Source organism: Electrophorus electricus, chromosome 16, assembly GCF_013358815.1.
Source record: "Electrophorus electricus isolate fEleEle1 chromosome 16, fEleEle1.pri, whole genome shotgun sequence".
NCBI lineage: Eukaryota > Metazoa > Chordata > Actinopteri > Gymnotiformes > Gymnotidae > Electrophorus > Electrophorus electricus.
The window spans coordinates 15,502,775-15,529,888 of NC_049550.1; the positions used below are offsets into that span (position 1 = coordinate 15,502,775).

At 39.1% G+C, this 27,114-nt stretch overlaps 1 protein-coding gene and 1 pseudogene across 1 annotated transcript; both read right to left on the reverse strand.

Annotated features, from left to right (window-relative positions):
- Positions 1–2,634: 2,634 nt before the first annotated feature.
- Positions 2,635–27,114, reverse strand: part of LOC118242657 — a 34,304-nt pseudogene continuing 9,824 nt past the window's right edge.
- Positions 22,281–25,908, reverse strand: LOC118242610 (B-cell receptor CD22-like). Its single transcript, XM_035534584.1, has 6 exons — positions 25,879–25,908; positions 23,663–23,923; positions 23,430–23,532; positions 23,182–23,224; positions 22,829–22,899; positions 22,281–22,449 (listed from the first exon to the last, which is right to left on the reverse strand). The coding sequence occupies exons 1-6, from the start codon at positions 25,886–25,888 to the stop codon at positions 22,443–22,445; spliced, it is 495 nt and encodes a 164-aa protein (XP_035390477.1). The 5' UTR covers positions 25,889–25,908; the 3' UTR covers positions 22,281–22,442.

Here is a 27,114-nt window from a genome sequence, read left to right on the forward strand (position 1 = left end):
ACCAGTGAGGTACACACAATAAATCAAATTACCTTTACAGACAAAGGAAATAACTTGATCTTTACTGAAAATATACATTCAATATACCTCAAAGTTGTTTTTGTAATCCAGTTCATAATTGTAACATCATAGTGGCTACAATCCTTTAAGCATGTTTTGATGCTTTTACAGGCTTTGAAGCATGATCTGATGTGTGTGGTGTAATGATTTAGAGTTAGTCCTATTTAAGTTACACTCCAACCCCGATTAGCGGGAAGTTTTGGAACTGGTAGCGAGAAGCCTGTGACGCATGTGGAGGAGACGCGAGTCAGACTCAACTCAGTTTTGCAGTAATATTGCCGGTTTATTCATTACGTGACAGGCTTGCTCTTGGAATCTTGTAGACAGTTCATACATGAACTGTAGAAACATCCAAAGCTGTTAAACGTGTTACTAGAGAAGTGAAAAATAAGGACAAAAATAAGAATTGGGTCCAGTGATGTCCATGTACAGTACAATCCTCTGCGTGGCATACATACACATGCTGTAACGTAGCTGGCCCGAGTGCCACAGGGCGCAGGGCAGGATGTTTATTAACATTAAACACATATGACACAGATGGAACTCGCGCATAACACTTACAGTAAATGGTAATACAACCCAATATATTGATCATTTTATTTAGATATATATATCAAATAAATGTCATCAAAGCTATTTATAAGTTTTTATAAATGTTAAAGAATCACTTTTAAAAATAATTTATATATTTTTTTTACAATCGGGCCTTACAGCTGCATCTTTTTCATTTAGTATTTGTACATGCATGTCTGAAAAACATTTGTAACAACATTGTTTAAAAAATATTTCTCTACAACTAAAATAAAATTACACCGAGCTAAAACATGTGATAACAGGTAAATGAAATACTATTTTTGTATCCATGACTGACAAGATTGTTTTATATTTTAGTAACAATAATGTTCACCAGTTAGTTAAACAGAAGCAGAAATGTGGTGAACTCAGCTGTGTTGTGTGCTATTGTGTGTCTGCGCAGGTTTTTTTAATGATGTCACACAGAACTCCTCTAACTCTTACTCTCATCACTCTGTTCATCACTCTGGGTAAGTCTGGACCCAATCACACCTTTTAAAAAGAAACTGCTCAATGATGCCTCAACATGATTACATTAATGCATCATCTTTTCATAACTGAATGCATTGTTCACATTCAATGAAGTCCATTTCCATTGGTTGCCAAATCCCCCCACATGCCCCTCTCCACCACTGCAGTGCTCACTGAGTGCTTTGTGGTTCGTGGTTTTTCCTCACATAGGTCAGTGTTCTTTTAGGAGTAGAGGGCTGCAAGGACAGAGAAGCAGTAAGTTAGTAAGTTAAGTTAACCTGTGATCTCTTATATGGATCATATTTTACAGGGGCTTCTGGAAACAAATGGACTATGAAATACAGCAAAGAGACAATATGTGCTTTAAAAGGGTCCACTGTGTTTAGGAATGGCTCTTATACACACCCAGACCATCTTACAGTGACAGAAGCCTTTTGGTATATAGACCCAGTTAAGTATGTAGAACCAGTTTCTCTGCTTGATCTTCCTGAGTATTCAGGAAGGGTCTAGTAACACTTCTCCCTCTGATTGACTAATGTGTTGAAGGAGGATGAACACCAGTACTGCTACAGAATCCAAACACGCACAGAGAAATGGGTGGGTATTCCTGGAATACAGCTGAAATTTACAGGTATGTTTAATCACCACATTATCCTGCTAACAACACAAGCTATCATGTCACTTTAATCTTCATGGTATCATAGTGATTTATAGTGACATATTCATGTAGCTCCATCAGAGGTTTTATTCCACTGCAACATCAGGGTTTTTCAGCTCCTGTCCTGGTCTAGAGCTGCACTGCTGGTGTTTTCTCTGCTCTGACACATCTGATGATCTCTTTGACTTGGACCTCCATGTAGACACCTCTCAAGCAGTAATCGAGGGACACACCACTGTTCTGATATGTACAACCACCTGCAGTCTGACAGTCCAACATTCATCTGGTACAAAAATGGACATCCTTTATCCTCCAGTACAAACCCACTCCACCTGCAGCCAGTCAGCAGTGAGGATGCAGGCAGTTATATGTGTGCTGTAACAGGATATGAACATCTCCCCTCTCCTGCTCAAACTCACGGTCAGATACAAGTCATTTATTTATTAAAAGCTAAATCAAATTACCTTTAGGACTATACCTAAAGTTTATGTTCATGGCAAGGGCAAAGAAATTATTATTCCTTTCCCAATACGATGCCAGTCTGATGTTACTGACCCACAAGTGACCCACATCCTGAAATTATTGTAGTAATCTCGGATCAGATCCTTGATCTTACTGGGAACATGGTGGCGGTGAAGTGCTAGCTCGACCAGCTTGTGGTATGGACCCATAAACATTGGTCAGGTCCAACCACAACACAACTAGGTCACCTTTGCTCTCTTGAGCCTCTCTGATGAGCTGTTTAACTACCCCTGTGTGTTCCAAACATCCAGGAATCCCACCTTTCTGTACTGAGGTGTCAATAAAGTTGTTCTTGAGGAGAAATTTGGTCAGTCTTCGTGAGACTAAAAAACGTCGTCCCTTCCACACTAAATAATGAAATTGAATGAAACGGGTTGATGTTTCTCGAGTTCTCCTCTTTTGGGATCCAACTCTCAGCACACCTCCACTGGTCAGTGACTCTCCCCCTTCGCCTTATCATCTTCAAGATCCTCCATAAGTGCCGGAGAAGTTCAGGACAACAGTATTAGACCAGGTAGGGTACACTGCTGGGGCCTGGAGTGGATGCTGAGTGACCTCTCTTAATCACTTCCTCCACCTCCTTCAGAATCGGCTCCCTCAGTTTGAACTCTGTTGTTGGGGGGCAGGGCTGATGAGAGCTTTGTTGGGCTCAAGCTCTTGCTCCCTCAACAGATCTCTCAGGGTGCTCAGGAGGAAACAATTTACTTCCTCTCTTGAAAACTCTAGGTAGCCACTGTGTTTGCCTCCAAGCAGATTTTTTATCTTCTCAAAGGGATTGGCAATGAAGGTGGCTTGCTTCCTGGCTCTCTCTCTTCCCCACCTCCTATACCAGTCTGCTCTGCATATGGTCATCAGTTTCTTCCTCAGAAAATTTTGCAGTTCTTCTAATGCCTGCTTCTTCTTATTAGATTTCTTGTACTGTTTCTTGAGGGTTCGAAGCTCCTGGCACAGTTGATGTAGTTTTCTGGCCCTGCGATTCATGCTATAGGTGGTGGGCTTGTTGTATGGTAGTTATTATTTGAAGTCGATTGTCTGCATCTCCTTTGGCCATAGCTTGAATGATGTTGGACACGTCCTTGTTAAACTGCAGCCACACACTCTGGTTACTGGCTGGGGGCCACTTTATCCGCTGCTGTGGAACTACTCTGCTTGGAATAGGAGACACAGGAGCATGGAGGGACTTGGCTCTGTGGGGTGACTCCTGGCCGGGCTCTTCCTGTGTCTCACCAGGTTCAGGACTTGTGCGTTGCACCTTGGTCTCCTGCACCAAACATTTCATTCTGGCCTGATGAATTCTGAGGCCATGTTGGTTCTTGCGCAGCTTTCCGCAAATGCATGTTACACTCGTGGCCAGTCCGTTTGCATGAGTTGTTAACCATTTATCAGTTCGATTAGAGATCTCATTCCCCCCCCAATCTCAGGATCTCCTGGGGGTATCTCTCTTCAGGGCTTTCCGTAACTTGGTGGGGTCCTTTCTCACTAAAGATACAGGCTGGGTTGCTAACCCTTCTTGTCCCCTGTGCCATCTTTCCGTGCCATCAACTGTCTTTCCAGTAGTCAACAACGTATTCTTGGTTGTCACCTAGCCTATTCCTAGGAGTCACTGGCTATGCCAGACTGTATTATGCTGAAGACAGTGGAGAATACACATGCCAATTCAGTAATGACCATAGACATGGGTCTCATTCAGTAACACTAAATGTTTTGTGTAAGTAACTGATGAAATAGTGGAGGACAGTTCAGTGACTCTGACCTGCAGCAGTGATGCCAACCCACCTGTGCAGAACTACACACCTGGTTTATAGAAGGAGGAACTTTATCTGTAGGATCTGGACAGAATTACAAAGTTCTACAGAATGGATTCTTCTAGTGTGTAGCTCAGAATCCTCATGGAGCTGAGAATTCATCTACTGTGTCTGTCATAATAAAAGGTAATGAACAGATAAGTCAAATATGCTAATGATGCTGTTAATTTTTTATTATTATTATTATTATTATTTACCTAGCACCTATCTCCAACTCAAGGATACTTTACAGACAGATATCAGCTTTTGCAATGACTCGCAAACAGATGAGAAGCAGCAGCCAATGTGCACACAGCATATTCTCATCAGAATCTGCAGCCACCTGTGCGACTGCACGTTATGTAGGGTAGGTTAAGACCAAGACAGAGCAACAACCGTCACTGGACATACATGCACACATTCATACACATATACATATCTATATATACTTACACACTGGTCACATTCATACAGGACAATATAGAATATTTGCATATGATCAAGCCACTACCATATGAGCATCCCGATGTGTTCAGAATAGGCTCCCCCAGTGGCCATACCCAGTGCTGCAGCCGTCCTGTGATGAGTCATGAGCTGTTAAGAGACGAGTTAGATGGTGGCTGATAAATTATGCATGACAGGTACAATCACTGGCAGTGACGGTACACATGAGTAAGAATCCATTAGTTTCTCCATTATTATAACTATATGTTTATAAACCATAACTATAACTATATAGTTATACCATTAGAACTGACAAACAGAATGACTGGCAGTTGCTATATTAGTATGAAGTTACTTAGGAAAAAATGTGCTAGAATGTAGTGTATTAGTGAGGAGGATTATTGATCTATTTAAATGCATGACTGCCAGTGTGTGTATGCGTGTCCATGTTTGTATGTGTGTCTATGTATGCATCATTGTGTGATTTGTATGTGTTTATGTATGCATCAGTATGTGGTTTGTATGTGTGTTCAAATTCTGCTGCAGCACACTTTCATTTGTACTCTCATTCTTCTTGCAGACACTGAGAAAACAATACAGAGACCATCGCCATAGTAATAAAGTCTACAGGAAACGTATGTCTACAGGAAACGTATGTATGTGTCTGTGTGCCTGTGTGTGTGTGTGAGAGAGAGAGAGAGAGAGATTGTTGGGTGAAGTGGCTGAAGGTATGACAACCATATTTTATTGCCTGGATCTGGGTCAAAATGTAAAATTCCACATTTTTCAGTCAGGACTTTGGAATAACACAAATATCTAATTTTAATAACACAAATATCTCATTTTGACGATTTGTCATATTGCTGTTTCGGTTGTAGAAATTTTAAAATGTATTTCCTTACCTCATACCGATGTAATTAAACATGGTTATTTGAAGATTTTTAGATTTGCATGAATAAATGTAAGATGCCCTGACCTTTTATGAAAGTAATCTGTTTTCTTTTTTTTTTTTTGTGCATGTATGTCTATGTAAGTTTTTTTAGGCTTATGACCTGGGATTATACTGAACTTCGATTTGGGTGTCATTGTCTCGCTACTCTCATGTGTTCACTGTTGACTGAAGTTGTAGAGGAAGGTGGAATCTCTTCAGAATCTTTCTGGGGGGACAGACCTGGTGTCCTTTCACTTGTACTCACCACAGAGATCTCAAAACATTGCCCAGCCATACATCAGGCACAGCAGAAACACAACTGTGCAGCACAAACAACTATCCGCACCAAGATATGAAGCGCATGCCAGCTACTTCATTTATGGCTAAAGGTTTTTTTTTTTTTGTGTATGTGTATAACATACAATATATAATTTTTAACAGCTGATGCTGAGAGAAAGCTGTGCTTCAGTCAATCAGTCATCACTGTAATGTATATATATTTTGTACAGAAAACCTCGTGGCAGTGAAAAGTTTCTCATAGTCTGTGGTACCGGTGTGAACGTTCTCATAGCCTGTGGTACCAGTATGAATGTTCTCATCATCTAGCTCAGTGTCAGCTTCTGGAGTCTGATTCTGGCTCACTGAGTTCTGGTTTCCAAATTGATCCCCCTCATAGTCAGACACCTCAAACTGTGGACAGATAACATAGAAAACTTCTTAAAACACTAGGGTTAGAGACTTCATTTGGGGATCAGTATTTCTTAAAGCCAAAATGAAGACATAACATTCTTCATATATCATGATGTTTTTTTATGACTTGAATATGTTATTGGCTAACCCCCTCGTCACTCACCTGTCCGCTTCCTGGATGACACCAAGACATCACCAAAGGCTCTAAAAGGGGGTGGGTACATACTGGATAAAAGAAAACAGGTCAATGAAAAAGATTCAGATATTCTGTTTTCATTCATTTTTGTTTTTATACAGTGAATTTAACAAAATATATTGTCTAAAATCAGCTTCACAGTACACAGGTCTAGACCACACATGGGGTGTAAGGAAGAAGCCTCGGGATTACCAAACTGAAGAGCTAAACTGTGTCTCTTAGGTCAAGGCTAGAGAGTAATGCTCACACAAACACATGAAGTATAGAAATGTGAAAACCACATTACATAATAAAATGTAATGAATGAATGTCATTAAGATCAAACAGACTTACTGTACAAGAAATCTATAAAAATGTGCCTGCAGTCTAGATGTCCAAGCAAATGTGTGTGATTCTACTGAAAGTCTTACCCTTGTAATGTAAGGACAAAAACATAAGCATCCAAACCACAGACGTCATCAACAACACACAGTGAGACAGTGAGATGAAGCTGCCAAACTGTCAAAAGAAACACGTCTTCTTTTACTTTTTTTCCTTAGTCACTGTTTTCAGTGTTTTTTCTGTTCCACAACAGAATGAAACTGAATGTGTTAATGAGTCTTGCAGTGCAACCTCCATGCACACAATACACTGGCCTGCTACCTCTTTCTTCACACAGCTTCCTGAACAAAACCATGGCAGGTTGTCCTCTGAGGCAGTTGAAAGAATGATGTATTCCACATGTGGTTTTTTTTGTTTGTTTGTTTGTTTTGTTTTTACTCTGTAACCATGGTGACAAAAACCACATCTGAGGCCTGTTGTTTTACATTACATTATGTGTCTGTAAGTGCATGTGTGGGAGGTTGTGAATATGATTTCTGGGGTTCTGAATGTTCTTAAACTGGGAAAATAAAATAGTAGAACATTCTTACCAGAGTTTTGGTCATCATATACCTGATATACTAATGTGAACAGAAACTAAGAGATGAAACGTCAGTCCAGAGAAATTTACTAGTTGAATGGTTATTTACAGAATACAGCATGTGTATGTTTGTGTGTGTGTACCTGTAGCATTGGTGGTGACAGATATTGAAATGTTTCTCACAAAACTGATTGTGGTTGGAGAAGGAGACTGAGAGGTTGACGTAGCAAAGGTTTGTGGTGCTGTCCTAGAGAGAGAGAGAGAGGAGAAGTATGAAAAGACACTTCTGTAATTATTTATCAGAGTTTGTATCATCAGCCATTGTTAAAATGGTAGTTTCATCTTTATAAACTAAATGATCTCTATAATGTTAAAAGCTTACCATCTAAAACTTTAAGGATGACATCATTATGTGTTAACAAAGATTATGTCCACCCCACACCAGTATTTACCAGAGTCCGCCCTCTCCAGTCGAGTGATAGTCACAGTGAAGTCTGTCCCTTCATCCATCAGGCTGTATTTCCCATTGGATGGCTTATCTGAGTCGACGACCTCCTATTACCTTGAGCCCACTTATGAATACACTTAAATGTGATTGTCTCTCTTTAATATCCAATAATATCCAAACGCCAGATGTTTTGTATCTTATTGCTGTCAAACAAGGTTACAATGCACAAGGATGTAACTTTGTAAATTTTGCCACCCACTGCTTTCCTTCAAACACTGTAAGCTTCTGAAGGGGAGGAACAACTTACCTGAGAGAAAGAGACAGATACCAAGATGAATAATCTTCATCATTGTCTATAATATTTATTTGACAACTTTGTCCCCAGAGCTCTGATTGCCTCCTGCAGACCTGCTACAGCTCCTGACTGAAATGTGTGAAAGCAGAGCCGTGGTGAGACATGATGAGACATGATGAGATGTGATGAGAAGCATCTTATCAGTTTTCAAACTCTCCACACATCATAAAAACCACACCCACACCCATCAACCCACCCATACATACACACACGCACGCACACACACACTCACCCTTAGGGGGTTTGTAAGCACAGGGTTATATCGCCATCTGCTGGACAAAAACTGGTTTGGCAGTTGGAAGACTTTATAGAACATAAATCTGAAAGTTGTTAACGTTTTGTTGTCCTTGTTATTTCTTGCACTACATTACTTACATACATGGCTTTTCATTGTAAAATGTCAACATGTCTGTTTCTGAGGTACTCACTAAGCACTTCTTCACTTGGGGCCAACATCCTGGTGTACTGGATCTTGGTTGTTTCATCTTGGATAGTGGCTCTGACACTCACTAGTCCTCAGCCTCTTTCCCCTTAGTGTATAATCTCAGAGTGATGGATTTGGACTGAAACCCTCTGTGCATTGTGAGGGGTTTCCTTGTCTTGATGTCGGTGGCTTTTATCTCCTCATTAGGCCAGCTAATTATGCCAGTGGGGTGTCTGATGACTGGTAGATCATCCTTGTTCATAGCTCAGATCTTGTTCCTCCCATTCAGCTGACTTCTCAGGACTGGCCTCACTCATACATCCACACTTATCAGATCTGTATGACATTCCGATGTCGCTGCTGTATATCCTGAGATGAATTACTGAGTCAATGTCTCTTTCACTTCTGGCATACAGCTTGATATCATCCATGTAGAGGAGGTGGCTCTTGTTGATAATTTTATTAATTATTTACTACTAATTATTTACTAATAATTTTCCTTAGTAGTCACTTGATGTTAACTCATGTTATTGGCATGTTATCAGCCGGTAATTGGATGGAATTGTTTCCTTTCTGGGGGCTCTTCAGGATCAGGAGTGTCTGGCCTTCAGTTAACCATTCAGGGTGGGTTCCATCCCTAAGCAGCTGATTCACACACACTCACACACACACACACACACACACACACACACACACACACACACACACACACACACACACACACACACACACACACACACACACTTGCAGTCACATTAAATTGTGCTTAAAAGCCAAAACTATAGCCACTATGATGCTACAATTATGAATTGGATTACAAAAACAACCATGAATGTATATTTTCAGTAAATATCAAGTTCTTTGCTTTGTTTGTAAAAGTAATTGGATTTATTATATTTATTAATAATTTTACTAAAGTAAGAGTAATCTAAGTCACATTTAAACATCAGCCACCATCAATAACATCAGCCACCATCAATACTAAACTTGTCATTGTCTACCCTTTTTTACAAATGATGTGTGTAGATTTATTAGAATAGCTCCTCCCTTTCCATTTTGCATTGCATTATGGGACAATACTGTCCTTCCAAACCATACACAAAAATGACTGGTTCTATGCAGTTGGGATGCATCCCTTAGAACCATCCAACTGTTAGAGACAGACACTTGTAATGACAGCCTGCTCAAAACTATTTTGAAACATATTGTGTCAGCCAGCTTCAGTTGCGTAATTTGATTTGATTTTATTACAGTAGTGGAACTGACATGACTGATCATGACTTACTGATCCTTATATTCTGAATTGCTCCTAATTTTCTGAAAATTGGTGGGGCGGGGGGTTAGATAATGAGATATTTCAATTAAACTCTCAGTACTCACATTTAAACAGCAATGAAACTGTTCTGCCAGTAAGTTTAAGCAATTAATTATTTTCCCACCAGAGGGTGCAAGAATGCATTCTTCAAGAGAAGAACGTTTGGTTATCATCTCCCTGATAACGCAGGCTGCCCATCTACATCCTGTTTACAATTAGTATGAAAAACGGACCCATAAATTGAAGAGTAGGGATAAACTGGTTACCAAATCCCCCCACATCCCCCACACCACTGCTACAGAGCTTGCTGAGGGCTTTGTGGTTTTTCTCAAGTTTAGGGCAGTCTTAGATTAAGAGCACACTGTGGTAAGATTAAAATTTACAACCCCACTATAACTACAAAGTGCAGATATATTTTTGTTTGTTTTTCTCTTGACTCAACCTCATATATTATGTGACTGAGCGTTAAGTTGTTCAGAATCACTAGTGTCCACTTCTCCCAAAGCTTCTCCCCCACCCTGCTACAAGCTCTTCTCACTTTGTGGTTTAGCTCAGAATCAGCTCAGAGTTCTGCAGTAGCTGCTGGAGTTAGAGAGGAGAGAAGTGAAGATAACTCCCACTCTCTTATGGGGCCCAGACTCTTCTAATGACCTCTTTCATGCATCATATGTTTCAGGGGCTTTTGGAACAGAATGGAGTGTGAAGTATAACCCAACTAAAATATGTGTTTTAAAAGTGTCCACGGTGTTCATCAATGGCAGTTATACATACCCAGCAGGGCTTGATGTGAACGAGGAATTTTGGGTCAAAGTGGATTTCAATCCACAAGAAGACAAGCCTGTATATTGGAGACCGACTAATGACTCAGGAAGGGTCCAGTGTTATGAAGATAAACAGCAACACTTCTCCCTCAAACTGATTAATGTAACGAAAGAGGATGAACATGCCTATCACTTCAGAATCAAAACAAATGTAAGTGATCAAAAATGGCTGGGAGATCCTGTCAAAATCAATGTCACAGGTGGGTTAAATCTTGAATTCCTAATTTTCTGACTATGATGCAAAGTGTCCCTTTACTCAGATGAATTTGAGTCTTGAAGTTCATTAATGCTTATTTTTAACTATGATGCACATTCTCACTTCATGTACATGCATTTGAGTTTAATTAAACTGATTACTGAGAGTGGTTACACTGATTAAGGGTTACTCTGATATATTAGTTGTACTATACAATTTGTTTTGCTTTTTTTTTTAGCAAATTCAAGACAGTTTCATGACAGCAGAATAATTTTCTTAATTGCGTGAAGTTTTTCTGGGTGATTTAAAGGCTGTCTAATTGTGATGGATTTCCATCCGTTTGGTTTGATGATTTTCTCATTGTCTTAGAGATCCTTGTGAACACTCTTCTTGAAGCAATAGAGAGAGAAGCAGCAGTTCTGACGTGTACAACCACCTGCAGTCTGACTGACAGTCCAACATTCATCTGGTACAAAAATGGACGTCGTTTATCCTCCAATACAAACCCACTCCACCTGCGGCCAGTCAGCAGTGAGGATGCAGGCAGTTATATGTGTGCTGTAAGAGGATATGAACATCTCCCCTCTCCTGCTCAAACTCGCACGGTCAGAGGTGAGTTTACAATGTTGGTTTCATTATATGATTATCGGATTATTGCTAAGTTCATTTCATTGCCAATTTCAGCTCATTTCTCAGTTAAAATGTAAAAAATACAATGAGGTAGTAGTCTTATTAGAATTATATATATATATATTCTTTACTTTGAGTACATGAGGCATTTCATTACTATAAAATGCATTATCCTCATGGTGTTATTGTCTGATTTAAGGTGAAGACATTAGTAATGGTGGGACAACTATACAACATCTCCAAAATCAGCTCTTAGAACAGTAGAGGATACAAGTCCATTAATGAACCTGGATATAAACACTACGCAGCTGTAACTCTACATGTCTTTGCACCACTGGTTGATGCAGATCATGCCTGTAGTCTGTAATCTGTAGCCTGTAGTTGGTGTCCATCAGTCCCTCTGGTGAAATAGTGGAGGACAGTTCAGTGACTCTGACCTGCAGCAGTGATGCCAACCCACCTGTGCAGAACTATAACTGGTTTAAAGAAGGAGGAACCTCACCTGTAGGATCTGGACAGACTTACAACCTCTCCATCAGCTCTAATAGCAGCGGCTGGTACTACTGTGTAGCTCAGAATGAACATGGGATGCTGAAATCAGCTTCAATAGATGTCACTTTAAAGGGTGAGACAGACAGACAGTTATGTTTCATTTTTCATTCATCAGTTCATTTACTTATTCCTTTGCTAATCAAATTACAAAAGCCCTATATTGTGTTTATGAACAATAGTGTGTGTATGTCTGTTTCTCTCAGCAGGTCACTTCTACATTTTGCCTGTAACTGTTGGAGTCATGCTGCTGCTGCTCAGAAAATACTAGTCATCAGATCACCAAGGTGTTAAACACAGCAGCCACACAACATGACAGCTCAGAGGTGTAGTGGCTATGAAACATTTTGACATGAACTCGTAGTTTGACTGTTAAACACTCTTCTCTGCAGGGCTCTTCAGCCTTCATGCTGCATCAAATGCTTTCTCTCCTGAATTCAGCTTGGACACTGGAGGAACACAGTGGTTTGCTCTTATTCATGCATGTTATTCATCTGTTCAAGGATAAGCCCCTCACTATGTACACACACAGTCGACATGCATGTGGTGTCTCCCATGATTTCTGATGGATTTGGCCACAGAACCGGTTTAGGGCAGTAGAGGGAAAGATCATATCACATTCCACTCTCATTGCAGCCTGACTGCAAGCTTCCCAGTCATTTAGCAGTTATCAAAGTAACAGGATATGACACCCCAACCATAAGCAACGAAGCAGAGCATTACTAGCTGATTCAGCAGAAAAATATTATTATGATGATTGATCAATTTTCTAAATGGCCTGAGGTATTCCTGAGTGCAAAGGAAAATGTGAGAACAATAGTAAGAGTTGTGGCAAGAGATATAATACCTATGTATGGAATACTGCATTCTAACAACAGTGATAAGGGCCCAGCATTCACATCAAGAGTCACTCAGCAGCTCTGCAAATATCTGTGCGTATATATCTATGATCGACTGGAGGTTTCACATCCTCTACTGGCCTCAGTCATGAAAATGTCTCCTTTCAAAGTTTTGATGGGAAGACCATTTCCCATGTTGTGGGTAAAGGGCCAACCAGGCCCCATGCTAGCTGGTAATTTACACACGATTATCTCTGATTATACTGCAGCACTCCTTGAAATTCTCACCAGATGGCAAAGTGCTAATCGAATGTTTGCTTCCTAGGAGATTTGTTGAGGCTCACTACACACAATCCGCTACTGTTATTCATTAATGTTCATTCATTAAAGTTCATTAATGCCTATTTTTATCTATGATTCACATTCTCACTTCATGTAAATGCATTTGAGTTTAATTAAGATGATTACTGAGAGTTGTTAAATTGATTAAGGGTTACTCTGATATATTAATTGTACTACACAATTTGTTTCTCTCTTATTTTTTAACAAATTCAAGACAGTTTCATGACAGTTTCATAATCGAATGTTTGCTTCCTAGGAGATTTGTTGAGGCTCACTACACACAATCCACTACTGTTATTGTGATAATCCAAACAGCTGTACTGACTGATGCTCAGCCTCTGTTGATATATGCTAGTAGATTAAAGAGGCCCCCAGTTAGGGTGTACTATTGTCTCTATGTGTGTTTTGTTGTATGTCTGTATGCAGGTAATCCATGTTGAATCTTATTATGCTGATGTTCAGACTGAAGGGCCTCCTATGGTGCAAAGGGAACATCGTGTGTGCCTTGTCCCTGGAAATAGCTGTAAATGTGACACAGCACCAGTACTGTGTGGTGTGCCTCTCCCTGTCCAGCAGATGGAAAAACACCCCAATCTACCTAACTGTTGTTAAATGGGTCATATCCGCATAGGGAGTCACCCTTCTGCTAGAAGTCCATCCCCCATTCTGCTGTTCCTGGGAAAGTCACACTGTCACCACACCATCAGTGTCATTTCACTTAACAACACGAGGATGTCAGAGTTGTTCGATGTAAACTATGGGCATTTGGACTGGCTCCTGTTTGGACTGGCTCCTGGCTCCTGTTAGATAGCTGTGTACTCAATACCTCATGTTTCTAATTAACTTGGCTTGTTATTACTACTAACAAAGGATGATTGGACAGTGGTAGCTCAGTGGTTCAGGTACTTCATTTGTAAACAGAAGGTTGCTGGTTTAAGCCCCACCGCTGCCAGGTTGACACTGCTGGGGCTCCTGAGTAAATCCCTTAACCCTCAAGTTGTACTCAGTCATAATTGTAAGTCACTTTGTATAAAAGTGTCAGCTAAATGTAACTGATTTAACCAATGGCAAAGGTGATTTCATATTTTTGTAAATAATCTGCATATCACTTCCAGGAGAAATGAATATTTGCCACATGTTTTTACATTTGTAAAAACATGTAAAACATGGTGTGGTCAGACCAGGAAATTTCTCCAGATAAACTGGCCTTGACTGGAATGTTTTGCCTTTTTATTCTCTGTTGTTATTCTGCTACAGTAAAAGACAGCAAAGTAAGAATAAAATGTATCTGTTTTCTCTCTATGCATGCTTACAAGTATAAGAAATAATGCTGACCTAAGTCCACATATTCTGCTACCATGTAACTTCTTCATTTGATGCCTGCTTTGCTTGCCAAAGACCACATTTGCCTTTGTTATTGTTCTTCCTCTTTTTTCCCTGTGCTTGCTCTTCTTGTCAAACACAGGTAGTCTATAAATTACACATACTATCTAACTACAAACTGACTCTGTGTCTCACTGCAGCTCAGACGCTCTCTTCAGGTGCCTGAGGTTCACAATCTGGATGCAACCAGATTCCTCACTAAGAACTGACCAACCAAATACTTAACATCATATATACACTGTGCCAGTTAAAACACTCAGATGTAGTTCCCCCCAAAAGGACGTGTTCTCAGAGATTCCCACTCTAGAACTAAATTAAATTTTGACAGCGTCATGTTACGTCAGGACTGACCAACCAATCTGAATGGACTTACACACATAAACAGGGATGTTAGAGTATGACAGAAAGAGGAGTGTGCAGAGCTACTCATTTGCAGCTTTTTAATAAAATATTCAAAAACTGAGAAAATGCCCTTAGATTTCATTACGATGCTTTGGAGGAAACTGCATTAAAATAAATGGACTAAATGAATGAATGAATGAAGGGATGAGTGAATGAATGAATGAATGAATATAGTATTAAAATAGTAGTGACTATTTTTTATTCGCATGAGGTTCATTTAATTATTTAGATTAGCAAAATAATAAGAAGGTTATTTTTCATCCTTGCAATAAAAATGCAAAGGACGCTTTTATTTTAACATTTTCTGAGTATTAATCATTAATGTAAAACACTGAAAAGCTTTTCTGCTGGAGGAAACTACATGTTAAATTTATTCTTCCCCTCTCTATTTCTCACTCTTTTGACTGCACTGGTGTCACGTATGGGCCCCCTTCTGGCATCCCTGTTTACATGATTTCCCTGTCGTGTCTTTGTTTTCCTTTACTTCCTGGTTGTTCCGTTCCTTAGTTTCATTTTCTCCATGCCTGTCATTCCTTTTACCTGTTCCTCTTTCCCAGTGCTTGTTTTGGTTTAATCTGTTCCGCTCTCTGGTCTGTATCTCCACCTGTAATGATGTTCGCCTGTGTCTGGTTAGTTTATAAGTCTTGGTTATTTAAGCCCTGGCTTTGTTTTGTCTTCCAGTTTGTCAGTTATTTTGGCATGTTCGGTTAAGTTTCTAGTTGTTGTCACTGTCACTGACCTTGTCATTGTTTTGCTGTTTGCTTAGTTCGTGTGTTAATTTGTCTCAGTGTTTTCCCGTGTCTCTGTTTGTTAGCCTCTCATGTTTTGTTTCCTTTGTTCATTAAAAGCCTCCTGCGTTGGCATTTTGCTTCTCGCCTAGTAAATGTTACTGCAGTAAACGTTACAATTGGGCCATAGCTGCAAGTGTGATATTTCTCAGGGATGATTCTCTTAGTGGTGTTTCCTCAAGGCCTATAAAAGGACACACAGGAAAAAATATCAGAATACAAGGATATTTGGAATAACAATGGACACACAAACACATGCACGCTCATTCAAATGTCATAACAAAATGAAAATAAAATCACATTTTTGTGTTATCTAAAATTAATAATAATCTATTCCTGCAGATTCTATATAGTTATGACAATGTAAAGTAGCCTAATGCCTAAGAAAGCTGTGTACTGTATATTTCCAGTATTCATTAACTTGTTTTTTGTACCTTTTTTCTAAATAAAATACAGCTCCTATTTAATGGTAAACACCCAAAATATGTAAAGAAAGATTTGGAATACAAATGAATAACTTTTAGTCACAATGTGTTGAATTCCAGTAGAATTTCCACCAGAAAAGTTAGACCTCATTTTGAGCTGTAGCTTAAACCGCAAGGTTTTCTGAGAACTACAAATGTGGAACACAAAACTGATTGAAGAAACCTACATGTCCACACTGATGGTTCAGCAGAAATATGCTCGTGGGTTTTCTTTGTTTGAGTAGAAAAGTGTGCTTATTACTTCAGTAATCCTACTGATAGATTAGGTGCAGCATTATTTATAATAATCTAATAAAATCAAAAATTCACTTTTTACATTCTGTGAAGCAGAGAATTAAAATACAAAACAGAAATAGTGTGTGTGTGTGAGAGAGAGAGAGAGAGAGAGAGAGAGAGAGAGAGAGAGAGAGAGAAAGTTCATGATAGTTGACCTGGTGTATGACCTTGCTTCCAGTTTTCACTTTACTCTTGTCTGCTCTAATAGTTAGTCTGCAGTTGTACATTTGTATATATTCAACTTTTTCCTTTTGTTGAGTGGTCACTGGTAAGTAGGGAGTGACTGCCATTTTGTTTTGGGATGTGGTTTGATCGGTTTTCCACTTAGGGAGTAAATGTAGTTTTGTGTGTATTTTCTTTTGTGTAGGTTGGTTCCTCCTTCTTTATATCTGGTGTAGTTCTGCACAGGTGGGGTGGCATTGTTGCAAGTCAGAGTCACTTCACTATTTCACAGATGGATAAAAAGACATTATTTGGAGGATCTAATACCCACAAAAGGAGAGAATGTGAAGAAATGAATATAGCATATTCTGCCTGAAAGGAGGAACAGGGAGACTACAGTTATGGTAAACATCAACCAGTGATACAAAACCATGTAGTTACAGCTGTGTAGTGTCTATATAAACGTTCATTAGCTGACTTGTATTTGAACTTGCATTATCCACTGTTCTAAGAACTGATTTTGGAGATGGAGATGATGTATGGTTGTGCTACCATTACTAATGTTTTCACCTTAAATCAGGCATAAATAACACCATGTAAAGAACGAATTTGATAATAAAATGTCTCAAATTAAAGATATTCTATTGTGACGTCATGAAAAAGAGCAAGGTGCAAGTGAGGAGCATAATTGTTTAATTCCCAAATGCAACCAAAGACAGAAAATACATTTTCAAAGTAACTTACTAAGCAGAGCCTTTAACTTGAGACAAGGGGCCATCATTGTAACGCACTGAACTCAGGCACCTGTGGGGTTTAAATAGGGTGCAGATAAATGAGGTCTTGGTCTAGGTGATTATTCAAGTAAACAGGTGATTTGGATTGGGGAAGTGAATGTGTGCAGTGATTGGTGGATGTGGTCTGTAAGGGCTGCCTGTGTACCAGCGAGGGTCTGAGATCTATACATGTTGAAGATTTAGTGACTCTTTCGTGTTTCATTGTGTTTTACATTTTAACTGTGAAATTCATTTAGTAATAGTTTATATTATATAATCAAACAATGTAAACTCACATCTGACAGTGAGAGTTTGAGCAGGAGAGGGGAGATGTTCATATCCTCTTACAGCACACATATAACTGCCTGCATCCTCACTGCTGACTGGCTGCAGGTGGAGTGGGTTTGTATTAGAGGATAAAGGACGTCCATTTTTGTACCAGTTGAATGTTGTATGAATGTTCTCTCTCTGTCACTTCAGAAGGAGTGTTCACAAGGAGCTCTTGTACAATGAGATACTAATGGAGGGCTAGAAGAATTAGAAGATCCTTTAAATCATGCAGGAAAATATCAGGCAAAAAATACCATGATATTGCGGTCACCTTTCTTTTGTTTACTTTAATTTGAAACTTTAATTTACTTTAATTTAGTTTTGGCATTTGCTAAAATCAAATTGTGTAGTACAAAGAATATATGAGCATAGCCCAAAATTAGCTTTAACAACTCATTAATCAGCTTAATTACCCTCAAACCCCTTTAGTGCAAATGTGCATCACAGTTAGAAAATGGTGATCATCTCACCTGTGACTTTGAGTATAATATTATGGCCCAACATAGTCATAAATGAGCTTCAACACTCAAATTCCTCTGGGCAAAGGGACACTGTGCATCACAGTGAGAAAATGGGGAATCATGGATTTAACCCACCTATGACCTTGACAGGATCTCCCAGCCATTTTTCTTTGGGTACATTTGTCCTGAATCAGAAGTAGTAGTTACATTCATCCTCCTCTGTTACATTATTCAGTCTGAGATAAACAACACTTCTATCCTATCTCTGTGATCCCAAATTCCTCTTTCACTTCAAGGTGTTTTGGGTATGTATAAGTGCCATTCACTATAGACCCTTGTAAAACACATGTTTCAGTTTGGTTGTACTTCACACTCCATTTTGTTCCAAAGACTCCTGAAACATACATATGATGCATGAAAGAGGTCATTAGAGAAGTCTGGGCCCCATAATTGAGTGGGGGTTATCTTATAGCTTCACTTCTCTCCTCTCTTCTGAGTTAAACCCCAAAGTGGGAGGAGATCCATAAGCCTTGTAGCAGGGTGGGAGAAGGGCTTCAGAATTAGCAGAAATTAGTGACTCTTTACACAGGAAATGTGGTATGTGATAATCAGAAACAAGTTCGAGTTTGAGCTAGAAGTATGTTACATCACTATTTATTAAAGCAATTTATTCGAGAATTCATAATGATACTATTAAAGTTACTGTTAATTTGGCAAAGTTTTTTAGTACAGATCATTTCAATGGATGACATGGATGAAACCACTGCAAATCACAAATGCATAAGAATTTGAACAAGCCAAATCATTTGAAAAGTTATAAGCAGCTACACAGCAAACTTTATATTTTGATTTTAGAAAGAGGGATTTTAAGATGGAGTGCTCACCTTCACAGTGGAAACGGTAAAGCAGAGCAATAGAGGGCAGACACAAATGCTGAGTAGAGATTTATACTGAGTGTTAGAGATGTATGTCAGAATTACAGTCCAGAGATGAACAACTGAATAGAACAGATCTGGAATACAATAACAAACACAACACAGAGATATAAGTGGGAAACACTGACCAGAGAACGCAGACCAATATATTGTACAGGATGATCACAACAACCAGACAAGATATCATAGAGGAACTCAATGACCAGCGATGAAACATGGCCAACACAGGCCTTAAATACACAGGCTAACAAGAGGATAATAAGAAACACCTGAAACTAATAAGGGGTAGAGAAAAACGAAACAAGAAACTAAACCTCGAAATCAAAACAAAGACATGAGGCAGGTTGCCAAGGGTATTGCTATGCTAGAATAGGGGAAGCATGACATGGGAGTATTACATTAGTGGAGCCTTCTAACTGTACAGAGAAATGCAGATTACATCAGCTAAGATATAAGAGGAGGCATATCCTAGCAATTTCCCACACAACCAATTTGCCACACAACCTTTGAAAGCATCAAAACTGGATTGTGAAGTGCAGGGGGTGCTGAGTGTCAAGCTGTATGCTGATCAGGTTCACAGCTTACATTTGTGACAGACTACAATTCAAGCAATTGAGGATTACGTGCCTTTCTCAGGGGCCTAAGAGTGGCAGCTTGGCAATGTTGGGGCTTGAACCAGCAAACCTTTTTTTCATTGTGGTATTAAGTGGATGCCAGTTATATTTGACGCAGCACTCTTGAACTCAAATAAGCTCCTGCACCCTAGAGCTGCTATTTTCAGAACCTTGGACAGTACTCCTACTTTATACATATGCAAAATTACCCATGCTTATCTTACACTGCCATCTAGAGAAATGTTTTTGTAATTACCTGCTTTCTGTTTTACATTATTTAACCCACATGGATGTAACCCATCTTTCATGCAAGCGACATCAACTTATATTTGCTGACTGAACTGAGGTCTGCATTTGATCTGATTCAGCTGAGGTCTGCATTTGATCTCATTCAGATGAGGTTTGCATGTTATGAGCTGTGTTTTGCCTCTGTCAAAGGGGGGATTAGCAATTACAGTGAATATATTTTCATTTTCTCTTTGTGTGGAAGGAAAGTGTAATGTTCACAAATAATGACAAATGAAGTTGTAAATAATCAGAGGCTTATCTTTGAACAGATTACATGTATGAATAAGAGCAAACCACTGTGTTCCTCCAGTATCCAAGCTGAATTCAGGAGAGACAGATTGATGCAGCATGAAGGCTGAAGAGCCCTGCAGAGAAGAGTGTTTAACAGTCAAACTACTAGTTCATGTCAAAATGTTTCACAGACGCTACACCTCTGAGCTGTCATGTTGTGTGGCTGATGTGTTTAACACCTTGGAGATCTGATGACTAGTATTTTCTCAGCAGCAGCAGCAGCCACAGAGTGTGAACACACAGGAAGACCTGGTGCCATAAATTCCAATAGGAATCCCACAGGTCTGAAAGCCCCATCAACCTAGTCCGAGTTAAGCTAGTGCAGGATAATTGTTTATTTCTGAATATAAAAAGCAAAAAATGGGCTGTGTCGGCCTGCACAGGGATACTAAAGAAGGCAGAGCAAAGATCAACCACGGTGAAGAGTGTGTGTGTGTGTCGGAAATTATATTTTTTATACTAGAGACATCTGGTATAATGGGTGATATCTAATTTAGACATTATGTCATAACCCAGAAGATTAAATTGTGAGTTGGGAATATTCACAAATTGATGGTGAAAATGTATTCCACAGTCAGTGACAGGTGTAACACACTGAAGGAAGGTTTTGTGGGAAGGAGATGTGCAGCCCATTAACTCCCACAGAACTAATGGATGCTCCAGACGAGACCCTCATGTTTTGTCCCACTGTTGAAAGACTTGAGTCAATGGAACCCTGTTTTTTTGCTTGTTTGATTTTTTACAAGGGTAAATATGCAAGCCAGACTCTTTTTCCATTGCCTCCTGTTTTTAATTTAACTAGCAGGTCAGAGTGTCTTTCATTAAGCTGTCATATATTTTGGTGCCATGATGTTTAACAACAGCTATTAGCTAATAAGTCCATGATAAAGAGTTTAAAGCAATTATTTTTTGTCAGTCTTATAGGTGCTGGTAGTGTGGATCTAATCCTTACATGATGGAGCTTTTGTTGTTTTGTAACCTTATTTGTAAGGGTCGGTGCCAGGCCGAGGCCTCCTCCGACCACCAGAGGGAGGTCTTGAGTCAGGCACGCCACTAATTAGGCTTAACGCCCAAAAGCTGGGCTAGGTCTATATAAGCCCAGTGACCCAGTGCTGGGTCTTTGCCAAAGTTCTGAGCCAAATTCTGGGTATTGAGGTCTGTGAGCCCTTGTGTGACACCTCACTTCTGTGCTGCGAGGGTGTCTGTGTTTTTACACGTCTCCTGCCTTCTGCAGTTTTCCCCCTCAAATCTGTCTCTCTCCTTAGCCTCCAATTAGCCATTACAGCTCCTGTTTTCTGGTTTTGTTTGGGAAGTTTTAGTTTGATTTTCCCCAGGGCATCGGGGCTGCCATCCTTGGTTCTCTCTTTTCCCACACTCGGCATGGTGTTTAGTTTTTCTTTCCCTCTAGTGTTGTTGTCCTCCATTCCTTTGAAGAGCGATATACGCGCAGATTGTTTTATGGTCACAGCTGTCTAGCAGGAGCTCGTTCACATCATAACAAAATGGCTGAGGTTCACTCCTCACCTTTTGGTTATTTACTTTTCTTGTTTACTTGTTCCACGATCTAACTGTTCTGCACAGGGGCCAACCATTAAAGTGTGGTTGCTCACCCAGTAGGCTGTCGGTGTCATCATCTAGCTGACGTGGGTTCGAGCTCACCTTACATTATTTTGTTCTATTTTCATTGTAGTTCAGATTGCTAGAGTGAGAATCCCTGAGTACACGTACTGAACAAGATATAAACATCATGATGCTTTTGAGGAAACCGCATTCAAGTATTTTAACTGGATTAAAATTAATGGACTAGATAAAAATTGAATTAACAAATAATAAAACATTTAGATTTTAATTTAGATTTATTAATTAATTCGATTTTCAGAATAAGAACAAGGTTATTTTCCATCAGTACAAAAAAAAAATAAAAAATGAAAGGCTGCAACATTTTTTGCAGTTGATTACATTTTTTACTGTTGATTAACTAAACACTCTTGTCTACATGTGATCATCCATCTCTCTTCCCCTCTATATCTCTCACTCTTTTTGACTGCATTGGGATACAGCTGCAAGTTTAATTTCTCAGTGATGATTCTCTTAGTGATGTTTCCTTAAGTCCTATAAAAGGAAACACAGGAAAGAATATCAGATCACAAGGACGTTTGGAATAACAAAATACACACAGACACACACACACACACACACACACACACACACGCACACATACACACACAAACATCTTCATATTGCTTAACAAATTGAAAAACACAACAAAACTGCATGTTTTGGCATATCTAAATTTAATAATCTATTCCTGTGGATTCTATATAATTATGGTAATGTAAGAAAGCTGTGTATCGTAGTATTCATGCAGTATTCAGTAAAAATGAGAAGAGCTTTACACATCCCATCTCAAAAAATATTCTAGAGTGCTATCAAGATTCTAGAGTTCTAACTGAGTTCTATAACTGTGATGTAACTGATATGATGAACTCACTGCAGTATCTCATACACAGGAGAGCTGGATGTGGAAGTGTCACAGGTAGGACAGGGCTTGAGGCTGGCGTTCTGTGAAGCACAGAGTTAATGATGTGCAGTTTAATGAGAAACACTGAATAGCTTTATGGTTAAGGTTCCATTGGAGTTTTTCCACTAATGTTATTTTGTTGTTGACAGTCTGCATTTCAGATGGAGCTCTCATTCTGACATAAACAAATGCTAAAGATACAGAACTAAGACTGACACTGTCATTAAAAGGCTCTGATTTGTCATGACATGAATTCTATGAACTGTATAGCAGGTTTAAGACTCCTTATTGACAAATATATCTGGATTTCTGTGATAGCTCACCCCATAATCAGATTCATCTCTATTTCTCTTTTGCCTCTTGCCTCTGAGCTCAAAAAAACCCAAATGTCAGTGTTAATCCAAACAGAAAACAGAGAATAAACATTAGTATTCATAATATTGTATTTATGATATTAGTCATATTTTCAAGATTTCCCATATTAATAAAGTGCTTTTGGAAAGGAACAGAAATGAGGTACTATAAAGTTATCATTTCTACATGTAACTTATATTAACATCTTTCACTTTACCTTCTTAAACTTTCTCTCTTCATAAATAAAACTATTGAGAGAGGAAGTACAATCCCACAGAGGCCGACTCCAACAGCTATAGGCAAAATGTAGAAGTGACCTGCTGAGAGAAACAGACATATGCACACTATTGTTCATACACACAATATAGGGCTTTCATAATGTGAATAGCAAATGTATAAGTGAATGAACTGATCAATGAAAAATGAAACATAACTGTTTGACTGTCTCACCCTTTAAAGTGGCATCTATGGAAGCTGATTTCAGCATCCCGTGTTCATTCTGAGCTACACAGTAATACCAGCCGCTGCTATTAGAGCTGATGGTGATGTTGTATGTCTGTCCAGATCCTACAGGTGAGGTTCCTCCTTCTTTAAACCAGGCGTAGTTCTGCACAGGTGGGTTGGCATCACTGCTGCAGGTCAGAGTCACTGAACTGTACCCCACTATTTCACTAGCGGGCCTGATGGACACCAATACATTCTTTGGAGGATCTAACACCCACAAAATGAGAGAATGTGAAGAAATGAATATGGCGTCTTCTGTCTGAAAGGAGGAGCAAGGAGACTACAGGCATGATCTGCATCAACCAGGAATATATCCAGGTTCATCAATGGACTTGTATCCTCTACTGTTCTAAGAGCTGATTCTGGAGATGTTGTATAGTTGTCCCACCATTACTAATGTCTTCACCTTAAATCAGGCAATAACACCATGTGGAGAATGCATTTTATAGTAATGAAATGTCTCATGTACTCAAAGTAAAGAATATATATATATATATATATATATATATAATTCTAATAAGACTTTACTAATTCATTGTATTTTTTTGCATTTTAACTGAGAAATGAACTGAACTTGGCAATGAAATAAACTTAGCAATAATCAGATAATCATATAATGAAACCAACATTGTAAACTCACATCTGACCGTGAGAGTTTGAGCAGGAGAGGGGAGATGTTCATATCCTATTACAGCACACATATAACTGCCTGCATCCTCACTGCTGACTGGCTGCAGGCGGAGTGGGTTTGTATTGGAGGATAAAGGACGTCCATTTTTTTATCAGATGAATGTTGGACTGTCAATCAGACTGCAGGTGGTTATACACGTCAGAACTGCTGCTTCTCTCTCTATTACTTCAAGAAGAGTGTTCACAAGGAGCTCTAAGACAATGAGAAAATCATCAAACCAAACGAATGGAAGTCCATCACAATTAGACAGCCTTTAAATCATCCAGAAAAACTTCAAGCAATTAAGAAAATTATTCTGCTGTCATGAAACTGTCTTGAATTTGCTAAAAAAATATGAGAGAAACAAATTGTATAGTACAACTAATATATCAGAGTAACCCTTAATCAGTTTAACCACTCTCAGTAATCAGCTTAATTAAACTCAAACGCCTTTACATGAAGTGAGAATGTGCATCATAGTTAAAAATAGGCATTAATGAACTTCAAGACTCAAATTCCTCTGGGTAAAGGACACTATGCATCACAGTTAGAAAATAGGAAATTAAAGATTTAACCCACCTGTGACACTGATCTTAACAGGATCTCCCAGCCATTTTTGTTCGATTACATTTGTTTTGATTCTGAAGTAATAGTCATCCTCCTTCGTTACATTAATCAGTTTGAGGGAGAACTTTTGCTGTTTATCGACATAACACTGGACTGTGCCTGAGTCCTTAGTGGGTTTGCAATATACAGGGGTGTCCTGTTCTCTATCGAATGGCTCTTTAACCCAAAATTCCTCTTTGACTTCCAGCCCTGCTGGGTATGCGTAACTGCCATTGATAAACACTGTGGACCCCTTTAAAACACATATTTTAGTTGGGTTGTACTTCACACTCCATTTTGTTCCAAAAACCCCTAAAACATATAATGCATGCAAGAGGTCATTAGAAGAGTCTGGGCCCCATAAGAGAGTGGGAGTTCTCTTACAGCTTCACTTCTCTCCTCTCTAACTCCAGCAGCTACTGCAGAACTCTGAGCTGATTCTGAGCTAAACCACAAAGTGAAAAGAGCTTGTAGCAGGGTGGGGGAGGAGCTTGGGGAGAAGTGGACACTAGTGACTCTGAACAACTTAACGCTCAGTCACATAATATATGAGGTTGAATAAAGAGAAAAACAAACAAAAATATATCTGCACTTTGTAGTTATATTTGGGTTGTGAATTGTAATCTTACCACAGTGTGCTCTTAATCTAAGGCTGCCCTAAACTTGAGAAAAACCACAAAGCACTCAGCAAGCTCTGTAGCAGTGGTGAGGGGGATGTGGGGGCTTTGGTAACCAATGTAAATTAACTTCATTAAATGGGAACAGTGTGTCAGAAAATCTTTATACTAGATATCAGAATTTTCTGATATCAGAATTTGTGCAGGTTTCAACAGTTTTGGAAATTTTACAAAGAAAAATACAATTTTGATGAAGACTGCAGTCTTACCCAGAGACATGAACAGAGTGATGAGAGTGAGAGTTAGAAGAGGAGTTCTGAGTGACATCATTAAACAAACCTGCACAGACACACAACAGCACACAACACAGCTGAGTTCATCACATTTCTGATTCTGTTTACACTGTTTCAAATATCAGTCAGACTGATCTGATGCACATCTGTATTACTGAGGAGGTTTGGCTCTTGTCATCTCATTTCAATTCAGTTTTATTCCTTGAGGGCTATTTATTCTGGATCGAATCACAAAAGGATTTAGAGGAATCCTTGTCCAGACTGTAAATGAAAAAGGTGAAAGCAGATGAGATAAGAATAAAAACACAAAATAATTCTACCAACTTTAACAAAATAAAAACAACTTCAACTATTTTAACACCTCATCTCAGTATTACATACAAATGTATTTACACAGTTATAAATCAAGTACACATTGTATTAATAACAGTTTTGTTATGTCCTAAGCAGTGTAGAAGACTGAAGTGGCCAAACTGTATGTAGTGAGAGCTTGTTGTTCAGGTCTGTTCTAGGAGGTCTATTCTCATCCCACCCAAAAGATGAAGAATATTGACACCCAGCCAGCCAAACACACACACACACACGCGCACACACACACACACACACACACACACACACACACACACACACACACACACACACTCTTTGTCACCCAGCCAATCAGACACCTCCAGTCCGTCACTCACCTGTTCTTCAACCAATCGTAGCACCCAATCACGTTTCCAATCACCCACTTACTGATCATCACACATATTACATATATTGTTTCACTCTCTTTATTTAAGCCCCTTATGCGCTAACGCTCCCTAGCAAGCCCAAACTGGCATACTCAAATAAATTATTGATAACATCGAATATTCTTAAAGTACAGTACATTGATCAACATAACATTTCTTAGGACTAATACAAGTACCTGCTTACCGATTTGCAGCCGTCTACATGCATCAGATCGCCACAAATCCCACGCTCGGGTAAATTTCCACAATGTGGCCTTTTAAAACATTATTCCGCTTTAAGATAAGTTCTTTTGTCATAGAAAGTTAAATTACCATCAAAACAACTGTGTGAGATGTTTAGATGGTTAAATGATATACAGAGTGTTAATAAAGTTCTTTAATTCCGTGCTCACTTCTTTGCGTAAAAACACGCGTTCAGTTCCTTCGTAGGCAAACCCAAACTACGCAGCCTTTGTTTATCTCTAACTGCACGTTA